The following is a 20976-nucleotide window of genomic DNA, read 5'->3' on the forward strand; positions in this document are numbered from 1 at the left end:
ATTAACTATCCCAATGGAACAACGTCTATAAACAATTTGCTTAAACTTCCAGAGTGCCATTTAGTGTGAATGTAGGCAAATGACCACAGTTTTCTTAATGATTATAGTAAATGGAAATAAGTTACAGCTATAGGTGAGCAAATCCTCGTGTTTTTCTAGCTCAGTTTCTATGACAAGTTCTCTGATCAATGCTTGCCATATTTTGTCTTTGCTTTGGATCTGGTCAGACTGTAGAGACAGCCATCAGATCAATTTGCATGTAAAATCCTTGCATATCAGCGGGAAGGCAAAGGTCAAGAACACAATGGAGAAATACCAGACAGAGTAGCAGCTACAGCTGCTTCACCCCCTGAAACCATGGGATGTATTGCCATCAAAATGCAGTGTACTCTTGAGCATGTTGCTACACAAGGAATAGGTGGTTTTTCAAGTTCCCTCAAGAGAATTCAGCATCTCCACAACAGGGAGCTGTGGATGAGCATCAAGTGCATTTCAACATGTCTTTCTTATTGAAGTACAACTCACAATAGTTTTCATAACTGGCAGTCAGTTCAGAGGGGAAACTTTGGTAATGATGGGACCAAATGTCCTCTTTATCCCAACAGTCATGGAACAGATAAATCTACTGTCATACAGCTTGGTTTTCTTCACAGGCTGATCTGTGGCAAATTAATGTCATAACGATCTGTCTTTTACACATCTGCCTTGGCTCCTTTCAATTCATGCAATGTTCTGGTTGTTGGATTTCTCCTGTGCACCTGAAAGGCTTTGTTGCTTTTTACTATACTGGCAGGTAGCATCTCCATTTTTGATGGACCTCAAATCAGTGATTGTTCCAGGTTCCATCTTTACCAAGTGTTGGTAAGGCTGTGCCATGGATGACTAAGCTCAGCAATTTGTAACTTTCAGTAATAGTGGGGCAGCACAGTGGCACTGGGGTAGCACTGCTGCCTCATAGTGCCAGGGATCCAGGTTTGATTGCCAGCTTGGGTCACTGTCTGTGTGGAGTTTGCACGTTCTCCGTGTTTGCGTGTGTTTCCTCCGGGTGCTCTGGTTTACTTCCACAGTCCAAAAGATGTGCAGGTTAGGTGGATTGGCCATGATAAATTCTCCCATACAAGCACCGGAATGTGGTGACTATGGGATTTTGCTAGACTAAGTTGGGAGAACTTCTTACTTAGTCAAATGCTGTCTTGATGTCAATGGCAATTGCTGCCTCTTCACCCCTTGAATTCTGCTCTTTTGTCTGTTTGGACTGAGGCTTTAATTAGGCCTGGAACTAAGTGGCCCTAGCAGAATCCAAAATGAGCATCAGCAAGCAGGTTGTTGCTGTGTAATAGCACTGTCACGCCACCTCCATCACTTTACTGTTGACCTAGTATAGATTGGGGTGATAATAAATTGGATTTATTCTGCTTTTTGTGGGTAGTACTTAGTTGAGTAATTTTCTGTATTATCAGGTTGATGCTATTGATGTCGTAACACTAGAACATCTAGCTTTGAATGCAGTTTGTTCAGGAGTACAAGTCCTCATTACTGCAGCTGGAATGTTGTTAGAGCTGTAGCCTTTGTGGTATCCAGTGCTTTAAGCTAGCATTATTCGATCCTTTCCTCCTCATCCAGTGCAAAGAATTAGCTCAAAGTAGACATGCCTAGCCAATGGCCTCATGCAGTCCACAAGCAATCTCAATGAAATGTGCTCACATTTGGCAATATTCACACACTAGCAATATTCGATCCTTCTCTCCTCATCCAGCACAAAGAATTAGTGTGTGAATATTGCCAAATGTGAGCACATTTCGTTGAGATTGCTTGTGGATTGCATGAGGCCATTGACTAGGCATGTCTACTAACTTGATGGCTGGCAGCTGAATTCCAGAAAATGCAGTTCACAAGCATTGTGCAGTGGTACAATGGTGTAGTTTCAGTTAATCCTTTCCCCTTGCTGAAGGCAGAAACTTTAAGATAGCCAATGCATTAAAATATTAGGTTATATAAGAATAACACATCATAGTGTAAGTATTTTTTTCTTTGACCTGTCTTCAGTAAAACTTTACATGGAAGATTCATCCTGTTCCAAAGCCTGTGCATTTCAGATTAGCAAATTAATTCAGCAATCTTAAAGCAATTCTTGGATAAAACCTGAATGGCCCAGTATTTCTATGAGGAAGTTCTGCAAATCAATAAATTCCCAAGTTCAACCAATGTACTATATTTAACTATTTGAAGTCAGTTGGGTTTCAGTGTCTCCAAGCTTGAGTGAGAAATGTTCCCCATCTTGTTTGTTGTCTGACATCAACTTCCAGGACAAGCCTGCCCTGGGCTAACTTTTTCCCCCTCTACATTGATCTTAGGCCCTGTAGGCAGTGGCTAGTGAAAGCTCCCTTTCAGACTGTTGTGCATGTTCCCTCAGTTTGAGGGCCAGTGTGAGAGTTTAGGGCCGGGGGAATATTTGGCTGAACATTTATGTGCCAAAAATTCTTGGTAAAGAGCGCAGGTAACAGTTCGTTACTCTCCTGGCGTCCTGGTAACTGTATTCTCTAAAGCTCCTTCACTTTATTGACCAGCAAGGAAAGTTGAATGCAAGTATGCGTTTGAAAATTAGCATAAACAATTACATTAACAGAAAACAAACTTTAAAGTAAATTTAGCACATCTAACAATATGAATTTTAGAACTATAGCTTAAATTAATTTGGAGATTGTGGCTATCAAATGTTTGAAGCAATCAGTTCGTGATTCAACATTTGTATCTAGCAAGGGCTTTAATGTGATAAAACATCTGAAGATGCTTCACAGGAAAGTTTTATAAAACAAAGTATAACACTGAAACTTTATGTCAAAGTATGACACTGATAATTGGTTGGGTGACCAAAGTTTATTAGTGTAACAGCAGGCTTACATTAACACTACAGTAGAAATCACCTAGTTGCCACACTCAATCACCTGCTCGGGTACACTGAAGGAGACTTTAGCATGGCCAAAGCACCTAACCAGCATGTCCTTCAGACTGTAGGAGGAAACCAGAGCACCTAGACGAAACCCGTGAGAGAACGTGCAAACTTCACATAGACAGTGACCCAAGCTGGAAATCGAATCCAGGTCCCTGGCGCTGTGAGGCAACAGTCCTACTGCTAACCACTGCCTCACTTCATTAAAGTGTAGGTTTTAAAGTTTAAAAGGAGGAAAGAGAGAGAGGTTTGGGGAGTGAATTCCTGAGCTTAGGGACCTTGGTAGCTGAAGACATGGCTAACAGTGGCGGAGTGATTACAATCTGGATGCAAAAGAGGCTGAAATTTAAGGAGCGAAAATATGAGGTTTGTGGAGCTTGTGAAGATTATAGAATTGGGGGTGGGGGGACTGGATTTTAAAACAAGGATGAGAATTTTAAAGTGGAGATGTTACTTAACCAGAAGTCAGTGTAGGTCAGGAGTATAGATGAGATGGATTTGATATCGTTATGGATACAGGCAGAAAATTTTGGATGATCTCAAGCTTACAGAGGATCGAATTTGGGAAATCAGCCAGGAGTCCTTGAGAATAGTCAAGTCTGTAGGTAAGATGTAGATGAGGGTTTCAACACAATGGTGCTTAGGCAGAGGTGGTGATGGGCACTGTGATCTTACTGATGTGTACTTAAAAGCTTGTCTTGGGGTCAGAACAGTTTGGCTCAGCCTCTGAGAGGGGTGAATTTGGTGGCTGGGGGAATGAAGTTTGTTGTGGAAATTGGGGAAAAAAATGGCTATATTAGTTTCAGTATTTAACTGGGAAAAATTTTTGTGCATCCAGCGCTGGTTGTCAAACAAGCAGTATGGGAGTATTGAGACAATGGAGGGATTGAGAGAGGTGATGGTTGAGGTCGAGCTGGATGTTGTCACATATATGAAAACTGATATGTTTCAAATATAATTCACGGAAAACCTCATTAAGCTTGCCATGTATAATACCTACCTTGGACACAGGAGTATGCTCAAATGTTGAAGCTGAGCGACAAAATAAATCAAATTTAGTGTGTGGCTTGGAGTTATGTACCTCCATGAACATAATTGGGAAGTTAGATCCAACAATGCTCCCACTGGCCCATTTTTTCCAATGTCATGTTACTCTAAGTATCCTCCCAGTCTTGTTAGACTACAGCAGAATTTAAAATAAGCATAAATTGGGGTACACAACTAGAGTTCAAGCTAAGCCCCAAACCCACCCCGTTTATTTCTTTAATTATGACGATTCTGGATTTTGGAATTATGTTAGAATGCCTACCCACAAGTGCGTGAACCAATTCAGGTTAATGTGCAGACTCAGTCGGCTGTTAGGAAGGCAACGCAATGTTAGCATTCATCTTGAGAGGGCTAGAATACAGAACAGAGATATACTTCGGCTCTGTAAGGCTCTGGTCAGACCCCATTTGGAGTATTGTGAGCCGTTTTGGGCCCCATATTTAAGGAAGGATGTGCTGGCCTTGGAAGGAGTCCAGAGGAGGTTCATAAGAATGATCCCTGGAATGAAGAGCTTGTCATATGAAGAATGGTTGAGGATTCTGGATCTGTACTCGTTGGGGTTTAGAAGTGTATGGAGGGATCTTATTGAAACTTATAGGATACTGCGAGGCCTGGAAAAAGTGGATTTGGAGATGATGTTTCCCTTAGGAAAAACTAGAACCAGAGGGCACAACCTCAGGCTAAAGGGAGGATCCTTTAAAGCAGCAGAGGAGGATTTTCTTCAGCCAGAGTGGTGAATCTGTGGAACTCGTTGCCACAGAAGGACGTGGAGGCCAGGTCATCGAGTGTCTTTAAGACAGAGATAGGTCCTTGATTAATAAGGGGATCAGGAATTGTGGGAAAAAGGCAGGAGAATGGGGATGAGAAAAAATCAGCCATGATTGAATGGTGGAGCAGACTCGCTGTGCAGTGGTCTGAATTCTGCTCCTATGTCTTATGGTCTGAAATAAATATGTACCTAAAACATAAAACAATGACAGTGTTATAAAGCAATAATTGTTTTATTTATCCAAGTGGTGTATTTTTGATGTTTGCAAACTGCAGTACTCAGCAAATGTTCATTACTGTGTTGGTATGGTGAGAAGGAGTCAGGGGTTGATTACTAAACCAATCCCTTCCCATCCTCAAAAACTTACTTAAAACATACCTCTTTGACTGCATTTAGAGACACTTGTACTTGACAAATGCCATGAAAGTAGTGTCTTAACCATTAGGTGCGTAATGTTAACTCTATTGTAATGCTGTAAGTGGCTAGTTTCTGCACATAGGCATGTGTGCTCAAAAAGAAATTCAGACCACTGGTGTTTCTGGTTTCTATATTTGATAAGTTACACTGTATCTTTAAATTTCAACTGAGAAACCTTGGCTCCTACCAAACCAATTTTAAATTCAATTTGCTCGCTTTGCCAAATCCACTGCATTTAATCTTGTACATTGTAAGTAGTGAATTTCACTGCACCACCAATGTGTTTGTAGCTTCTGTTTTCCCTTTAGTTAGAAATTGGTATCATTTTTAATTGACTTTTTTCATTCCTTCTATAAAAGTTTAACTAGCCTGTCTACCTGAGTGGCTGTGTTTCCCTTTCTAAAAATGGGTATTATGTTGACTATACTCCAATCCTCAATGCACGCTCACAGTCAGTGGAACAATTGTAATTCATATTTATCTAGCACCTTTTAACATAATGAAACATTAAAGCATTTCACAGAAATATAAGGACCTGGATCTTATGATCCCAATAGCAGTGAACACTGAGCAGTTAGCTGTTACTGGGCACTGCAACAGCGCCACAACTTTCAAGAAGTCCACTTAAGCTTGAATCTGAGGGCCTGATAGGAATCAGGGGAGACCCCATGCTCAGAGTACTTTCAGGGCTCATCATTGATGTCAGGGCTGATTGTCCTGCACTTTCCCATTATTTACACTTGATATATTTATGGTTATACCTAGCTCATGGAGGCCACTCAGACTTTTAAATCAGCAAAAGTGTGAAAATACTTCTGCACCTCTAGCTCCTCAGTCCTGGCTGATTTTGATAACTTTGTTTGATAGTCTGTACCCTGGCTCTGATATTTGTTTCTTCAATCAATTGAAAGGCAGGGATTAAAGGTTGATATGAAAACTGATATGGTGGCGTTGGTTGACTTTGGGGGGAATATATTTTAATGTTATCTTTTTGAGCCATAATTATGTAATGCAGATGTTTGTTTCAAATGTAATCACACCAGGGTTGATAACCAGAATGGGATTGAAATTTGTCTTGAGCAGTAGTGCAAAATGAAGAATGTTGAATTAGATGTTAATGTGCATTTTACTTGATTATCTATCCCATCACAATCAGTGAGGAAATAGATATCTGGTAGAGTCTAACATGGGCTACTGTTTAATATTTCCCCACTTTATACTAACTTTGGAAGACCATTTCAATCCTGATATGTTGGATTTCTAATTGGTTGTGCCACAGAGCAGCTATTTCACTACCACTTACTGCCCTTGAAAGTTGAGTTTCCATTTCAATTTGTCATCAGAGGATGTCATTTTTTTTAGTCCTGTAGTTGTAGACCTACTCATGTTCAAAAGGAACTTTCACAAATTCCTGGTGCAAGTTGCCTGGTTGTATGCTGACTAGGATATAAAGTGGGGAAGACAAAAATTGGAGATGATTTTGACTGTCCTGAAACTTCAGTGAATTTGCCAGGTTGTAATCATTCTGGTGCCCTTTGATTTTGAAAGCTCAATCTCATCTAGTTTTTCATTCTCATTCTTATTTTTAAACTAATTCTCGAATCTATCACTTTCCTGGTGCCTTCTTAAGCTAATTTATTTCTGTTTTTTAGGTATTAACAGGGGATGCAGGAGAAGATGCAGAATGCCATGCAGCTAAGCTGCTAGAAGTGATTATTCTACAGTGCAAAGGGCGTGGTATTGACCAGGTTAGTGAAGTACAATGGAAATTACAGCTTTTGAATGCATTTACATAGCTATCCAATGAATTTCACTTCAAACGTTGAAGTCTGGTTACTTCTCTGAAGGCTTTTTAAGAATATGACTTACGGTAACCTATTTCGTTCTAGCACTTAACAAACTAATACTTTTGAGCAACATGAATTGAATAAGAATATAGCATAAGAAATAGGAGCAGAAGTAGGCCATCTAGCCCCTTGAGCCTGCCTCGCCATTCAATGAGATCATGGCTGATCTGATGGTGGTTCAGTTCCACTTACTTGCCTGCTCCCCATAACCTTTAATTCCCTTATTGATTAGAAATCCATCTACCTGTGACTTAAACACATTTAATGAGGTAGCCTCCACTCCTTCAAGGGGCAGAGAATTCCAAAGATTCACTACCCTCTGAGAGAAGTTTCTCCTCAACTGTTTTCTAAATTGACTCCCCCTTATTTTGAGGCTGTGCCGTCCAGTTCTTGTTTCCTTTAGAACAGAAGAACATAAGAAATAGGAGCAGGAGTAGGCCATCTAGCCCTTCGAGCCTGCCCCGCCATTCAATAAGATCATGGCTGATCTTTCTAAGAGGAAATAATCTCTCTGCCTCTACCCTGTCTAGCCCCTTCATTATCTTGTATGTCTCTATAAGATCCCCCTCAGCCTTCTAAACTCCCAACGAGTACAGGGCCAATCCACTCAATCTCTCCTCATAAGCTAACCTTTTTTGGTTAGCTAACCATTTTTCTGAGCCTTTTGTGGTTATTATGGTGCAGAAGTGCTCTTGAATTTTTATGTAATAACCAAACTGCAAATGGTGGCAAAGCTGTATGAATCCTTAAATGAGGACAGCACCACCTGGAATAGCCATTTTGATTTTTCCAATTGAAAATAAAAAGGTTCAGCTCCCTGATGACTAGTGGGTAAAGCCATTACCTGGTGTAGAATACTTTGCCCCAAGTTCATCTCCTGTGAATTATGTTGGGGCTTTGTTGTTAATGCAGTTGGTTAATCTCCCATTACTACCACAGATGACTGCTGGAGAGATGGGGAGCTGTTCAGTGAAGACATTATCACACTTACCTATTATGTCTTTCACAGTCTGATTATCTCTTAACACTTGTTGTCAAGATGTCCATCTAAAGAGTGACCACTTAAGCAAGCTGCCAAAGTTGTTTGCATATCTGGTTGGGTGGTATGGGAAAGATTTAAATAAAAATTAAACTTGTCTACGTGTTCAACTGTAACTAGTCACAGTGTAACTTAATATTTTGGTAATTGCCCAAATCTCAGTTAATTCACCATGCTAAGAATGGCCTGTTTTTCACAATGCCTGTACAGATAATTTGTTGCCCCAATAACGTGCTATTTTGGAACTACGACAGGTTGTAAGGCATTTTTATAAATTTTGTCCCTTCTCTTTAAACATACTTCACTGTTGAAGATTGCCATGTATATTTTGTTTTGTTGTAGTGTATACCTCTGTTTGTGGAAGCAGCACTTGAGAGGCTGACCAGAGAAGTCAAGACCAGTGAACTAAGAACTATGTGTTTGCAAGTTGCCATTGCTGCATTGTACTACAACCCAATCCTGTTGCTGAATACCTTGGAAAACCTCCATTTTCCCAACAACACAGAGCCAATCACCACTCAGTTTGTTAACCAGTGGCTGAACGATGTAGACTGCTTTTTAGGGTAAGGCTTGCCAAAATAGAACGAGTGTTCAATTTGTTCTGAGGCTGTTAAAAGTTGTGACAATATTGTACCATGGTGTGCTATTTGAGAGTGACTTGTCTGTGTGCAGCTTCGTCACGATGGATTAGAATGTTAAATTAGTTTTCTGGGGTGATAAAATATGCTGAATTCTCAACCTTTGCCAAAGCAATCTGGGAATACTCTGCTTTTATGTGAAAGGAACAGTTTGCTACAATGACCTTTTATATACTGTTTAGTGGGACTAGGCAGGCATAGGTAGAGTGCCACAAATGAAATGTTTTTAGGGGTGAATAAATATCAAGGAACCTGTGGATTGGAACATCTTGTAGATTTGCATTTTTCAAATCATGTGTAATTTCCTTCCCTATCTCAAACAAGTGCTTATGTAAAGAAATAACTTCAGAGAAACCACCCGAGGGTCTGATAATGCATCATGTCCGAACTTGCATCAAGTGTAATTATTCAGATTTTGAGATTGGGAGGAGAGTAACAGTGGAGTGGAGGTGGAATGGAACTGTGGGAAAGAAAACATTTGGAAGTGTGTTCCAAATAGCAGAGTTGAAGGCTTTGCTGCAAGCAAAACATATAGTAGACATATAGTAGTCTGACAAATTTACTGGAGTTCTATGAGGATGTGTCTAGGGCGATGGATAGAGGAGAGCCGGTGGATGTGGTCTTTCTAGATTTTCAGAAGGCGTTTGACAAAGTACCTCGAGGTTATTGCAGAAGGTCGAGGGACATGGAGTTGGGGGTAGGGTGTTAGCGTGGATAGAGGATTGGTTGTCAAATAGGAGGCAGAGAGTGGGGGTCAACGGGTGCTATTCGGATTGGCGGATGGTGACTAGTGGAGTGCCCCAGGGGTCGGTGCTGGGGCCTCAGCTTTTTACCATTTATATAGATGATCTGGAGGAGGGAACCGAGTGTAGGGTGTCAAAATTTGCTGATGACACCAAGATTGGGGGAACGGCAAATTGTGCGGAGGGTGTGGAGAGTCTGCAGAAGGATCTAGATAGGCTGGGCGAATGGGCCAGGAAATGGCAAATGGAATTTAATGTTGGCAAGTGTGAGGTGGTCCACTTTGGTAGGAAGAATGGTAGGAAGGACTATTACTTACGGGGCGAAAAACTGCAGCAGGCGACGGTGCAGAGGGACCTCGGGGTCCTTGTGCATGAGTCGCAAAAACCCAGCTTGCAGGTGGTCAGGAAGGCGAATGGGATGCTGGCCTTCATAGCGAGGGGGATTGAATATAAAAGTAGGGAGGTCTTGCTGCAGCTGTATAGGACATTGGTGAGGCCGCAGCTGGAGTACTGTGTGCAGTTTTGGGCGCCACACCTGCGCAAAGATATTTTGGCCTTGGAGGGAGTGCAGAGGAGGTTTACTAGGCTGATACCGGAGTTGAGGGGGTTGAGCTATGAGGAGAGGCTGAATAAACTGGGCTTGTACTCATTAGAGTTTAGAAGAATGAGGGGAGATCTCATTGAGACGTATAAGATGATGAATGGGATGGATAGGATAGAGGTGGAGAGACTCTTCCCGCTCAAAAAAGACAGTAGGACTAGGGGGCACAGCCTCAAGATAAAAGGGGGACGGTTTAGAACGGAGTTGAGGAGGAACTTCTTCACTCAAAGGGTGGTGAATCTCTGGAATTCTCTGCCCGTTGAAGTGGTGGAGGCTGCCTCGCTAAATATTTTTAAGACGCGGGTTGATGGGTTTTTGATAGGAGAGGGGATTAAGGGTTATGGGGAGAGGGCGGGAAAGTGGAACTGAGCAGCAACAGATCAGCCATGATCTTATTGAATGGCGGGGCAGGCTCGAAGGGCTAGATGGCCTACTCCTGCTCCTATTTCTTATGTTCATACATTTGTCCAAAATCCAAATATCACAAGTTGCGAGACATTTAGGTGAGATTTCAAAAACGGGAGGATGTAAAATTGAAGAGGGTATTATGCATTAACTACACTGGGATCAAGAAGCCAGTGTATCTGGAGCATGGATGATGAAAACTTGACAGGATGAAATAGTGGCACAGTGGTTAGCACTGTTGTCTCAGCTATGGACCTCCAAGTTTGATTCTGGCCTCTGGTGACTGTATGGAGATTGCAGTTTTCCCCCGGTGTCTCCATGAGTTTTGTCCAGGTGCTCTGGTTTCCTCCCACAGTCCAAAGATGTACAAGTTAGGTGGATTGGCCATACTAAATTGTCCCTTGGTGTCTCAAGATATGTAGGTTCGCGGGATGAGCCATAGTAAATGCATGGGTTATGGGGATAGGGCAGGGGAGTGTGAACCTGGGTAAGATGGTCTTTCGGAAAGCTGGTGCAGACTTGATGGGCTGAATGGCCTTCCTCTGCACTGTAAGGATTGAGTGGCAGCTGCCTTGATGGTATAGAACCAGTCTATACACAAGTGTTGCCAAATTCATCTATGTAGAAATACATAGTGTGCATGAAAGTTTTAGCAGAAGTGAAGTAGGAAACCTTGGTGGTCGTTCAGCTGAGGGTTTCAAACTTAATTCATGGTTGAGTACACTTTGAAATTGTGCTTAGGTTTGACCATGGGGGGGCAACGTGGGGAAATGGGTGGAATTACGCTGTTAAGAGTCTTTTGCAGTATTTAGTTGGAGGTATTTAGATTTAGAAGGAGGCAGAAAGATTTAACCCTTTCTCTCTAAACCTGAGAGTGCTGACAAAAATATTTGTACCCATAGTTAATATGACTAGCTAAGCACGTGGCTGGACTAATCTTCAGGAACAGTATCTAGAGTTTCACTGGAGTGGACTATATTTTTTGATCCATAATTATAGTTGAGACTTTTGTTCTTGACATTATTGTTGCTGTAAAATGCACAGTAAAGATTAGCCTGAGACTAGTGCTGAATTGGGCAGCAGAACAGTAATAGTACTTTTTGCACTGATGATTTACTTCAAAGCGATACTTGTGCAGATATGGCTAGTTATTTTGTTTTACTAAATTCTTTGTGGGCTTTTGGCAGTGCCACCCTAAGCCAGCTGCTGGTATGGGTGTGGATCTTCAATATTTTGTTTTGCTCCACAGCACTGCATCGACACCAGCGACTTTGTGGTGGAAGGAGCCAAACCATCTTCACCACCTCTTTGATCTTGTTGCATTGATGTTACAGTGAACTATAAAAAGGCATGATGACAACATGTATTCATGTACACAAATAATAACAAGATTGTTTAATGTTGATTAGAATGATAACCTGGTCTTTATTGCCTCCCCAGCCTGTAGCTTGAATTTTAGAACACTGAGCTGAGATGTGATCCAGGATAAACCTGGGAACCTCAGCTGGTATGACTTGATACTGCCTTTGTCATTTGAGCCATTATCGAAACCATAGTTTCTCATCCATTTGTAGAAATGGAGTGATGGTTTTTGAGATGTGATAACTTTCCTGAATAGTGGAAGACTGTGAATTGGAGATGGAAAGTAGAAGTTTTGAAGTTCAGATGGAGTTGCATTACTTACTATAGTCACATCCTCACATTTTATTACTGTAATGCATTATACTGCTTTTAAACTATATTCCATTGTTTGACTTCACCTACATGAAATTCATGTTTCAATGAGTATAATACCAATGTTTGTGCAGTGTTGCAACTCTTCCAACCTGTTTAATTTAGAACTGTCTTCTGTTTTTAACATTTATGACATCCAACAAACTCTCTTCCCTCTTATCCAGTTTACATGACCGAAAAATGTGTGTGCTTGGTCTCTGTGCATTGATTGAACTCGATCAAAGACCACAAATTGTGAACCAGGTTGCCGGACAGATTCTACCAGCTCTCACTCTTCTCTTTGGTGGACTGAAGAGAGCCTATGCTTGCCGTGCAGAGCATGAAAATGACAGTGATGATGAAGATGATGGAGAAGATGAGGATGAAAATGGTATGTGCGTAATTTGTGATTGATTTTTTTTTTGTTTTCATCCTGAATTATCATGCCTGTCTAGAGTAATGGATGCTTGGGATTGAGTTATAAGGCTAATCGGTGATTCTGACAACATGAACTGTGGCAGCTGAATATTGATGATTTGTTGTTACTCTTGAAATTCTGGTATTGGTTTAATTGAGCCCAACTCCATGTATTTTTCAAGAGCTATAAATTAAATAAAGCTCACTGCCTTGTTAGGCAATTGCCTTCCTCTGATGACATTAATGCATTAATGGGAGCATGATAGAAATGCTGTATATGAACGTTAGAAATTGGATGACTTGGCCTGTAATGGTGTCACAAGCCAAGAAACTGAAGCTTGAGATGTTTTATGAACAGCACAAATTGTCTTGGTGATTCAGCACTTTATACGGAGGCTTACAGATTAATATTTGCCAGTGAAGTTCTTTAGATTTTTTCCCCCTCATTATAGCTTTAGAATTATTTTCAGTTACATGATGGCCAGTTTGAAGGGTTGTCCTTGGTCAGTAGTAAATATTTCACTGGAACAATAACTACAGGTTATTGGCATTTTTTTGTGTTTTTATACAAATATCTTAAAATCCTGCACCACTATGAGCAAGCATCCAATCGAACTGGGTTTCCCCTGATACTTTGGCCAAATGGCTATTGTTTATGCATGAGATGTAAATGTGATACTGATTTTTCACTAAGCAGTGTAGCATTCCAATTGATCTTGGTCTCGTACTTCAAATATGTTGCTTGGATGGTTTTTATTTCATTTCTGTCCTCGGTCTCCATTTTATTGTCTGTTCTTGACTTCGTTAAATCAGCTTAGGTTAAAGATTGAACTTGATCTTCCTCGCTTGCATGATTCACAGTTGCTTATTGAATAAACTTGCTTAATCAGCTGGCATACAACTTGGCATACTTCATTGTATCAAAATATATCTTATTACTCCTACCATTACTCAGTATATCAAGTAGATCTTATTACTCCGACCAGTACTTGAAAAGTTGGTATCCAGGCAAAGGCAAGGGCAGCGTGGTGGCAGTGTTTAGCACTGCTGTCTCTCAGCGCCAGAGACCCGGATTCAGTTCTGGCCTTGGTGTGGAGTTTCTTCCAGTTGTTATGGTTTCCTGCCACAGTCCTAAGATGTGCACGTTAGGTTGATTGGCCATGCTAAATTGCCCCTCAGTGCCAGTGAGGTTAGCAGTATCAATACGAGAGGGTACGGGGACGGGGTCTGGTAGGATTGTTCTTGCAGCTCAATGGGCCGAATGGCATCTTTCAGCACTATAGGGATTCTACAAAGTTACAAAATGTTTAAATTGTAGAATCGCTGCACCCTTCAGACCCTTCTGACTTTGGCAATCTTTTTACACTTATTGTCTCAATCACAGGCAAGTTCCTCATTGATCATTTCCTTTTCTTTCCCATTTACATCCTATCTCTCCTTTCAAGCCCACACACTGCATCCATCCCAGGAAAGAAGTCATTAAATCTCCTCAATAATCGGACTTCTGTAGTAAAGTGCACACTTTCTGCCTAACCCTGCTTTATGATGAGGAGGTACTTTTTTGTAGTGTGTTGCTTAAGGCAAAAGTGTGACATACAAAATGATTTAACAGGAAGAAACCAATCGAAATAAGATGTTCATAGTCCTGAGGTTGAACATCCCTTTACTTAGAATCATAGAGTCCCTATAGCGCAGAAGAGGCCATTCAGCCATCAGGAGTGCACCAACTCTGACAGGCCCATCTCCATAACCCCATACATTTCCCACAACTAATCAACTTAACCTACACATCTTGGGACACTAAGGGACAATTTATCATGGCCAATCCACCTAACCTACACATCTTTGGATTCTGGGAGGACCCACGCAGACACAGGAGAATGTGCAACCTTCACATAGTCAGCAAAGGCTGGAATTGAACCTGGGTCCTGGGGCTGTAATGTGGCAGTGCTAATCACTGTGCCACCATGCTGCCCTTGTTACAGAAATTTCTGGAACAATCTTGCAGGTTGATCTTCCACTTGTGTATTGAATTTATTCAGTTTTAACTGCAACATCAATGATTATTAGTATTCTCCATTAGTGGTACAGTTTTTTATTAAACGTTAATGGTGAGCAAAGGCAAAATAGAGAATGACATTGTGTGAGCGTATTAAAACAGGCATTTGCAGAAAAGCAAATGATGTCCTGTCAATGCAGTCAGCAAAAATATGTTTCTTTTCCCTGGAGAGACGTAGGTTGAGAGGCGACCTGATAGAGGTTTATAAAATGTTGAGAGGAATAGATAGGGTGGATTCTCAGAGGCTATTTCCCCGGGTTGAAATGGTCGCTACGAGAGGACGCAGGTTTAAGGTGCGGGGAGGAAAGTACAGAAGTGATGTTAGGGGTAAGTTTTTCACTCAGAGGGTGGTGAGTGAATGGAATCGGCTGCCGTCAGTGGTGGTGGAGGCGAACTCGCTGGGGTCTTTTAAAAGACTTCTGGATGAGTATATGGGGTTTTATGGGATTGGGGGTTATAGATAGGTGTTGATGTGATTGGCGCAACTCGTGGGCCGAAGGGCCTGTTTGTGCTGTAGTGTTCTATGTTCTATGTTCAAAGTGAGGATGGGGGAAGAAAATGAAATAACTTGACCTGTTGACAGTCTCCAAGTATTCATAATGCTGTGTCATGGATTCACAGTGAAATAATTCCCTTGGTGGCTTTGGCTTCCTGGACTTGCAGGGGACTCCACTAAGTGCGCAAATTATGGTGCTTTAAAAAAAAATTGTTGAATGAAAATCCAACTGATACATAACTGGTGAACTAATTGATCCAAATCTACAATTGAACTTTATTACTGAATAAACCACAATAGAAATTATTTTTTAAATGTTTTGATCTCTTATGTTGGATAAACCACGATTTTATTTTTGACAGAGTTGGGCAGTGATGAAGATGATATTGATGAAGATGGACAGGAGTATCTAGAAATGTTGGCAAAGCAAGCTGGGGAGGATGGTGATGATGAAGAATGGGAAGATGATGATGCAGAGGAGACTGCTCTTGAAGGATACTGCACCATTGTTGATAATGAAGACAGCAATATTGATGAATATCAGATATTCAAAAGTGTACTGCAAAGTATGAATAGGTTTTGCTTTTGGTTTTATTTCATTTGGTTATTTTCCATGTGTGAGCTTTGGTAAATGTTAAGCTATTGGGTCAACAGGCATGAAAAGAGTCATTCTGTAATCAGTCAGTGCTCACAGATTCATTTTCCAGTATGCGAGGGTGGATAACCAGGAGCAGAACTATTGACCTGGCTTTATCATTCCCCATTTATGGACATTGAAGCCAGTTGTACCCTATTTGATGACTGTTGATATCTATAGATATAATTTAATCTTAATTCAAACGTCCTAAATCTGCTTTTTATTGAGACTGTAGATTATTAGTCCTGAATATAAAAATTCATCAGTCATAGCTGAAAATTACATGAGCAAGAACACACATTTTAATTGTTTGAGAATTGGAATTGTATATTGCTTTGTTTTAACAAAAATCTGCAACTCAACAAGCCTAACCTCTGACCTTTAAGTAATAGCAATCTGGTAATTAAAACAACTTGTTCCTAACTGCATATTTTGAAGTAATAGCAGTAATTTGACAGGTATGCAAATTAATGGAGATGCTGAAATAAACTGAGACATCTAAGGTTCTTTAGCAATCACTGGCTCACAAAGACAAAGTTTGAACACCATGATTTAAACAACTGGTGCCTCTTAAAGCACTCAAGTGATAAGTTAGCCCACTAACCGTCTGCACAAGAGGGTGCAGACACATTTTCAGCTGGGAATGTAGAGAAAGAAAATGTATTTCATCAGCTTATGACAGCAGCAATTTATTCAATGTTGTGTAGGCTTAGAAACAGAATAGTTCCACATTGTGCTGTGACATCATGATTTATGTTTTAGTGACAAATGCTCTAGGGATGTATTTAGATATTTCATTTTGAATATTTATCACTTGACTACTTATTCCATTTGTTAGGGGGAGTTTAATTTAACCAACCCTGATCTCTACACTCATTATCAGTTTGTACAGAGGTATTTTGATTTTCCCCCTTCACAAGCAGTGGGTGTATTTTTCCTACCCCTCAGTTTTCGTATGATTCAATTTCTCTTTAGCCCATAGCAAAGGAAGAGTTACTGGGCAAAGACCGCAGAACAACAATTTGTTTTATGCAAGTCCGGAATTAATGTCCAATGGATTATTTCAGGTTGAAAGCCAATGCTGGATAATTGGCTTTTCCAGTAGACATGACTTCTACAATGAGAGGCGCACAGAGATTAATTAGTCTTGTTGGTAGTAGTATAGAAGTTCAATAGAAATAATGTAAATGGGGGCCAGGTAGTTAAGCCTGGACAAAGCCCCTTTTCTGTGCTGCTGCTTGGTGGATGGAAGATGGCAACCTGATTTGCAGTACAGCAAGACAGTATAGCTGGTTCTCCCATCTTGGAGAATATTTATCGCTTGGCTACTAATTCCAATTGTTAAGGGGGTTTAATTTAACCAACTCTGATTTCTGCTCTCACTATCAGTTTGTACAGATTTTCCCCCTTCACAAGCAGTGGTGTATTTTCCCTAAGCCCCTAGGGGTAATGGTGCTTGGACTCAGGTTCATGTCATGTGATTCCTACCCCTCCATTCTGGCTTTAACAAAGTGTATATTCCTTTGTCAAGGTTCCTGAGATTGTTAATGATTCAATCACTAAAAAATTTAAAGGATGGTTGCAGAGCTTTGTCCTAATAGTAGTCAGTGACAGCCTAATGCTATAGTGAGGTCTCAATCCTATTACAATAACTAAGAATACTAATGCAATTTATAGACTTTAAAATTATACTGTTTTACTTGTATTTTGAGAATAGAACTGACTTGTAACAAGCTAAGGTTTAAACTGTCTTATTTAATCTTAATTACTTTAATTACTGTATATGTAAATATAATGACTGCAACAGGATTTGTAAATTCAAATACTATAGTAGCTCAGTATACAGTGTCATCAGTCTGATTTTTTTTCCTTTCCAGCTATTCAAAACTGTGATCCAACCTGGTACCAAGCCCTAACATGTAATCTTACTGATGAGCATAGGAAGCAGTTGCAAGACATTGGAACTCTTGCAGATCAGAGACGAGCTGCTTTAGGTATTTAAGTAATCTGATCTTATTAAAGGTGTTCTTCATTCAATTCCTTGCCTATTATTTTACCATTGAAATGTTTTTGGAAATCTTTGGTCCTTGTTCATGAAATCACCGTTCCATATTGATGCCCGTTCAATCTGGAAATGTTATATCTCAACCATATAAAATGGCTGTAATTATTTAAATTTTTGTATGTTTAATTCTGAACATTGGATTTTTAAAAAAAAACAAATATTTGATGGTAATTCCTCCTAGTGCAATTACATTTTAAAAGATGGGGGCCAATTAATTCCAGAGAAATTTGATTTTTCTTTTCTTCCTCTTGTTGCAGAGTCCAAAATGATTGAAAAACATGGTGGATACAAGTTCAATGCTCCAGTAGTGCCAGCTTCATTTAATTTTGGTGGTTCTGCCCCGGGAATGAATTGAGTTCGCTTTTGATTCATTTGTACTGTGTGACTGGTTGTAGTGAAAGCTTGTGTTGTTCCTTCCAGTAGTGGTTCCAAACAAAATAAAAATCAGTTCTCATCATCCACAAAATCCACTCAACTTCCTACTACATGGAATGGACAAAATGACCAGAGAAGTGAGAATTTGATCATGAGAGCCCTCTGGAAAAGAAAAACAAAAGTTTCAGAGGAACATCGGCCTGAGAGAGAGAGAGACTAGTGTTAACAAAAATATACCATAGGAACCTGAAAAGCGAGGGAAAATGTCATGTTGACAGCTTATTCCTTGATTTGATTTCAGGCAAGGAAATCATTGGCTTCTGGGATAATTTCAGCACATCTGTAGTTTTAGGCTAGCAGGCGCCTCCAGTGTTTACATCCATGATAGTGTTAGTATTAGTCTGGTTTTCCACATTTCAAGTTCATTTTTAATGTAAATAAGACAGCAGGTGGGTAACTCACAAAAATAGTCTCCAAATTTTCCTGTTCATGCCAAGATTAAAAATGATTGTATTCAGATGTAGACTATCGGACACAGAAAGTAACACTACATAATGGAAGATGTGTATTTGTAAATGCATAAATAGCACTTTGATATTATGAAAACCTTCTAGCCTTCTGTATTGAATAGCAAGTTTATTTGCTGTTCTACAAATTTAAGGGATTTGTGATCTAAATATAAGTGGAGACATTAAGATTAAAAATTGAGGTGTCTTGCCTGTAGCCACCACCTCTGGTTTTGATTGGGATTTTGGCTATAAAAGAGTCAATGATATTCCATTGCTGCTGAAAATGGCAATGCCCTCAGTGCCCTTTTTTAAGCTCTCTATGTACAAGTCTTTTTTTAAAAATAATAAATTTGGATAGTGAAATTGTAAGCACTGGTGAGACTAATTCAGTAAGAACAAAATCCTAATAGCATGTAAAATTGGACTTTAACATAAAGCTCTAATATCCAAGCAGAAAAAAAACAAAGTACTGTAATTCGTAGAATGTATGGATGAGCCATCTGTATATGCAACAAAAAAATTAAAAAGAAAAAATTGGGTTGAACTTGGTTGTAAAAAATGGTCTTTGTTTAACTTGTGTAATGTTAAGCTTTCTCTTGAAAAGGGTCTTTGAGGTTAGGAGGAAAATACACTGGTTATCCTTTTCCAGGCAGTTGTTTTCTCATGAGTAACCAGTTCATCATTCTCAACACAATTTAAATTGCAATGTGCGCTGTCAACACAGATCATTGCAGATCATAGTTGTACTTGTGCTAGTAAAATGCACAGTGTAACTTGTATATAAAATGTGTTAAAAATGAATGACTATTCACTTGGGTTGCAAAACAGTTGTGGCTGCTCTATTTAGTTACTCGATGAAAAGTTAATCTTTTTAAGTTAATGTGCTTCAAAAAATCAATATTGCATTATGCTGCACTTTTTTTAGCACAGCTTGTGATCAAAAGGTGTCATGGTTGAGCAATGGTGATTTTGTACTTTGCAGTAGTGTGGCAGATGACAACAAAGATGGGAGAATGAAGGAGCGATGTTTGGAGTGCAGAAAATCACGCTGGAAAGCTGGGGAATTGGATGGAAACACCAAACTGGCTGAAATTGACACAGAAGCTATTGTAAAAATAATCTGGAAAAATTCAGAACCAAGGATGATGAAGTTGGGACCTTGAGTATCTACCAATAAAAACCACGTGGTGATATGGCCGAAGAACATTAATATTTTTTGCAAATTCCTGTAACCTTGTGGTGATATTCTGTTACAGAACTTTAATAAAAAAGAATTGAGGACTTGGTACCAAAGTTGAAAGTTAATTCTACTTTATATGCAATCAGGAGTAGGCCGAATTCTGGATGATGCCAGAATACACGGACTGTATCTTGAATGTAACTATTATAATATGAATTAAATTGAAGAATTTCACATTGTGAACTTCTGCTTGACTTTTAAACAGAAGATAATTGATGTGCTACTACAACAAAGCAAAATGTTGAATACTTTGAGTCGGGGGTGATTAGTTTATTAACTATTAGAACCTTAGCTCACTTCGTTTTATATGCTGACAGCAATGAATATAGTTGAGGAAACTGGTCTCCTGCATTTAATGGCTTATTTCACTGTCTTCCTTCTATCCATCTTTTATGATTAAGATTACTGTCATAAATCACCATTATTGAACAATTCTGAAGCATAATATAGGCTTTATTCATGAGTGAGTATCATGAAAAAGCTATGGTACTTCTCAAAAATTAACCAACTTTTAAAAGGATAAACATTGAAAGGCATTTTGGACAAAGTCAAACTTGCCAAAACTACAGAATATTGGAAACTAAAACAATGAGGGAGCTATTCTCATAGTTTAAAAATGTTTGTGATGAGGAATTGAGTTCTGCAGACCTATATTTAAACTGTTCACACAACTGTTGAGTTTGACAGAAAGGGTTAAAATTGACTATGGTTCTACCATAAAAGACTGTTAAATGACTGCTGGAATGCTATGATGTATTCCAGATTCTCATGCATAATCAATACCTCCCCAAAACCTCAAAAGATGCCTTATGAATCACCATCACAAAATCAATTGTCCCTGCCCCCAAAAATCAAGTCCTTCTTCCTGAAAGGAAGGAAAGCAAACAAATTGGAATGGAAGTTTTTTTTGAAGTAGAATGCAACTATGACTGGAAACCGAGCAATGTAAATAAGTGCATTTTTTCCATCTGAGTCTTGAGTTTTAATTTACCTTGTGCAGAAAAGAAAG

General features: G+C 39.7%; 1 protein-coding gene across 3 annotated transcripts in view; it reads left to right on the forward strand.

Annotated features, from left to right (window-relative positions):
• Positions 1-20104, forward strand: part of ipo7 (importin 7) — a 76136-nt gene extending 56032 nt beyond the window's left edge. For 2 of the 3 annotated variants that reach the window (XM_080190214.1, XM_080190212.1), the window contains 6 exons: positions 6836-6931; positions 8412-8632; positions 12355-12560; positions 15504-15707; positions 17656-17772; positions 18101-19271. In XM_080190214.1, the coding sequence (XP_080046340.1) occupies positions 6836-6931; positions 8412-8632; positions 12355-12560; positions 15504-15707; positions 17656-17772; positions 18101-18198 (942 nt within the window). In that variant the 3' untranslated portion in view covers positions 18199-19271. Of the gene's footprint in view, positions 1-6835; positions 6932-8411; positions 8633-12354; positions 12561-15503; positions 15708-17655; positions 17773-18100; positions 19272-19709 lie in introns of those variants that run through there. The other variant, XM_080190213.1, reaches the window with a different exon arrangement.
• The last annotated feature ends 872 nt before the right edge of the window (positions 20105-20976 follow it).

The sequence above is a fragment of the Carcharhinus amblyrhynchos genome, chromosome 6 (assembly GCF_965287045.1).
Source record: "Carcharhinus amblyrhynchos chromosome 6, sCarAmb.v2.hapA, whole genome shotgun sequence".
NCBI lineage: Eukaryota > Metazoa > Chordata > Chondrichthyes > Carcharhiniformes > Carcharhinidae > Carcharhinus > Carcharhinus amblyrhynchos.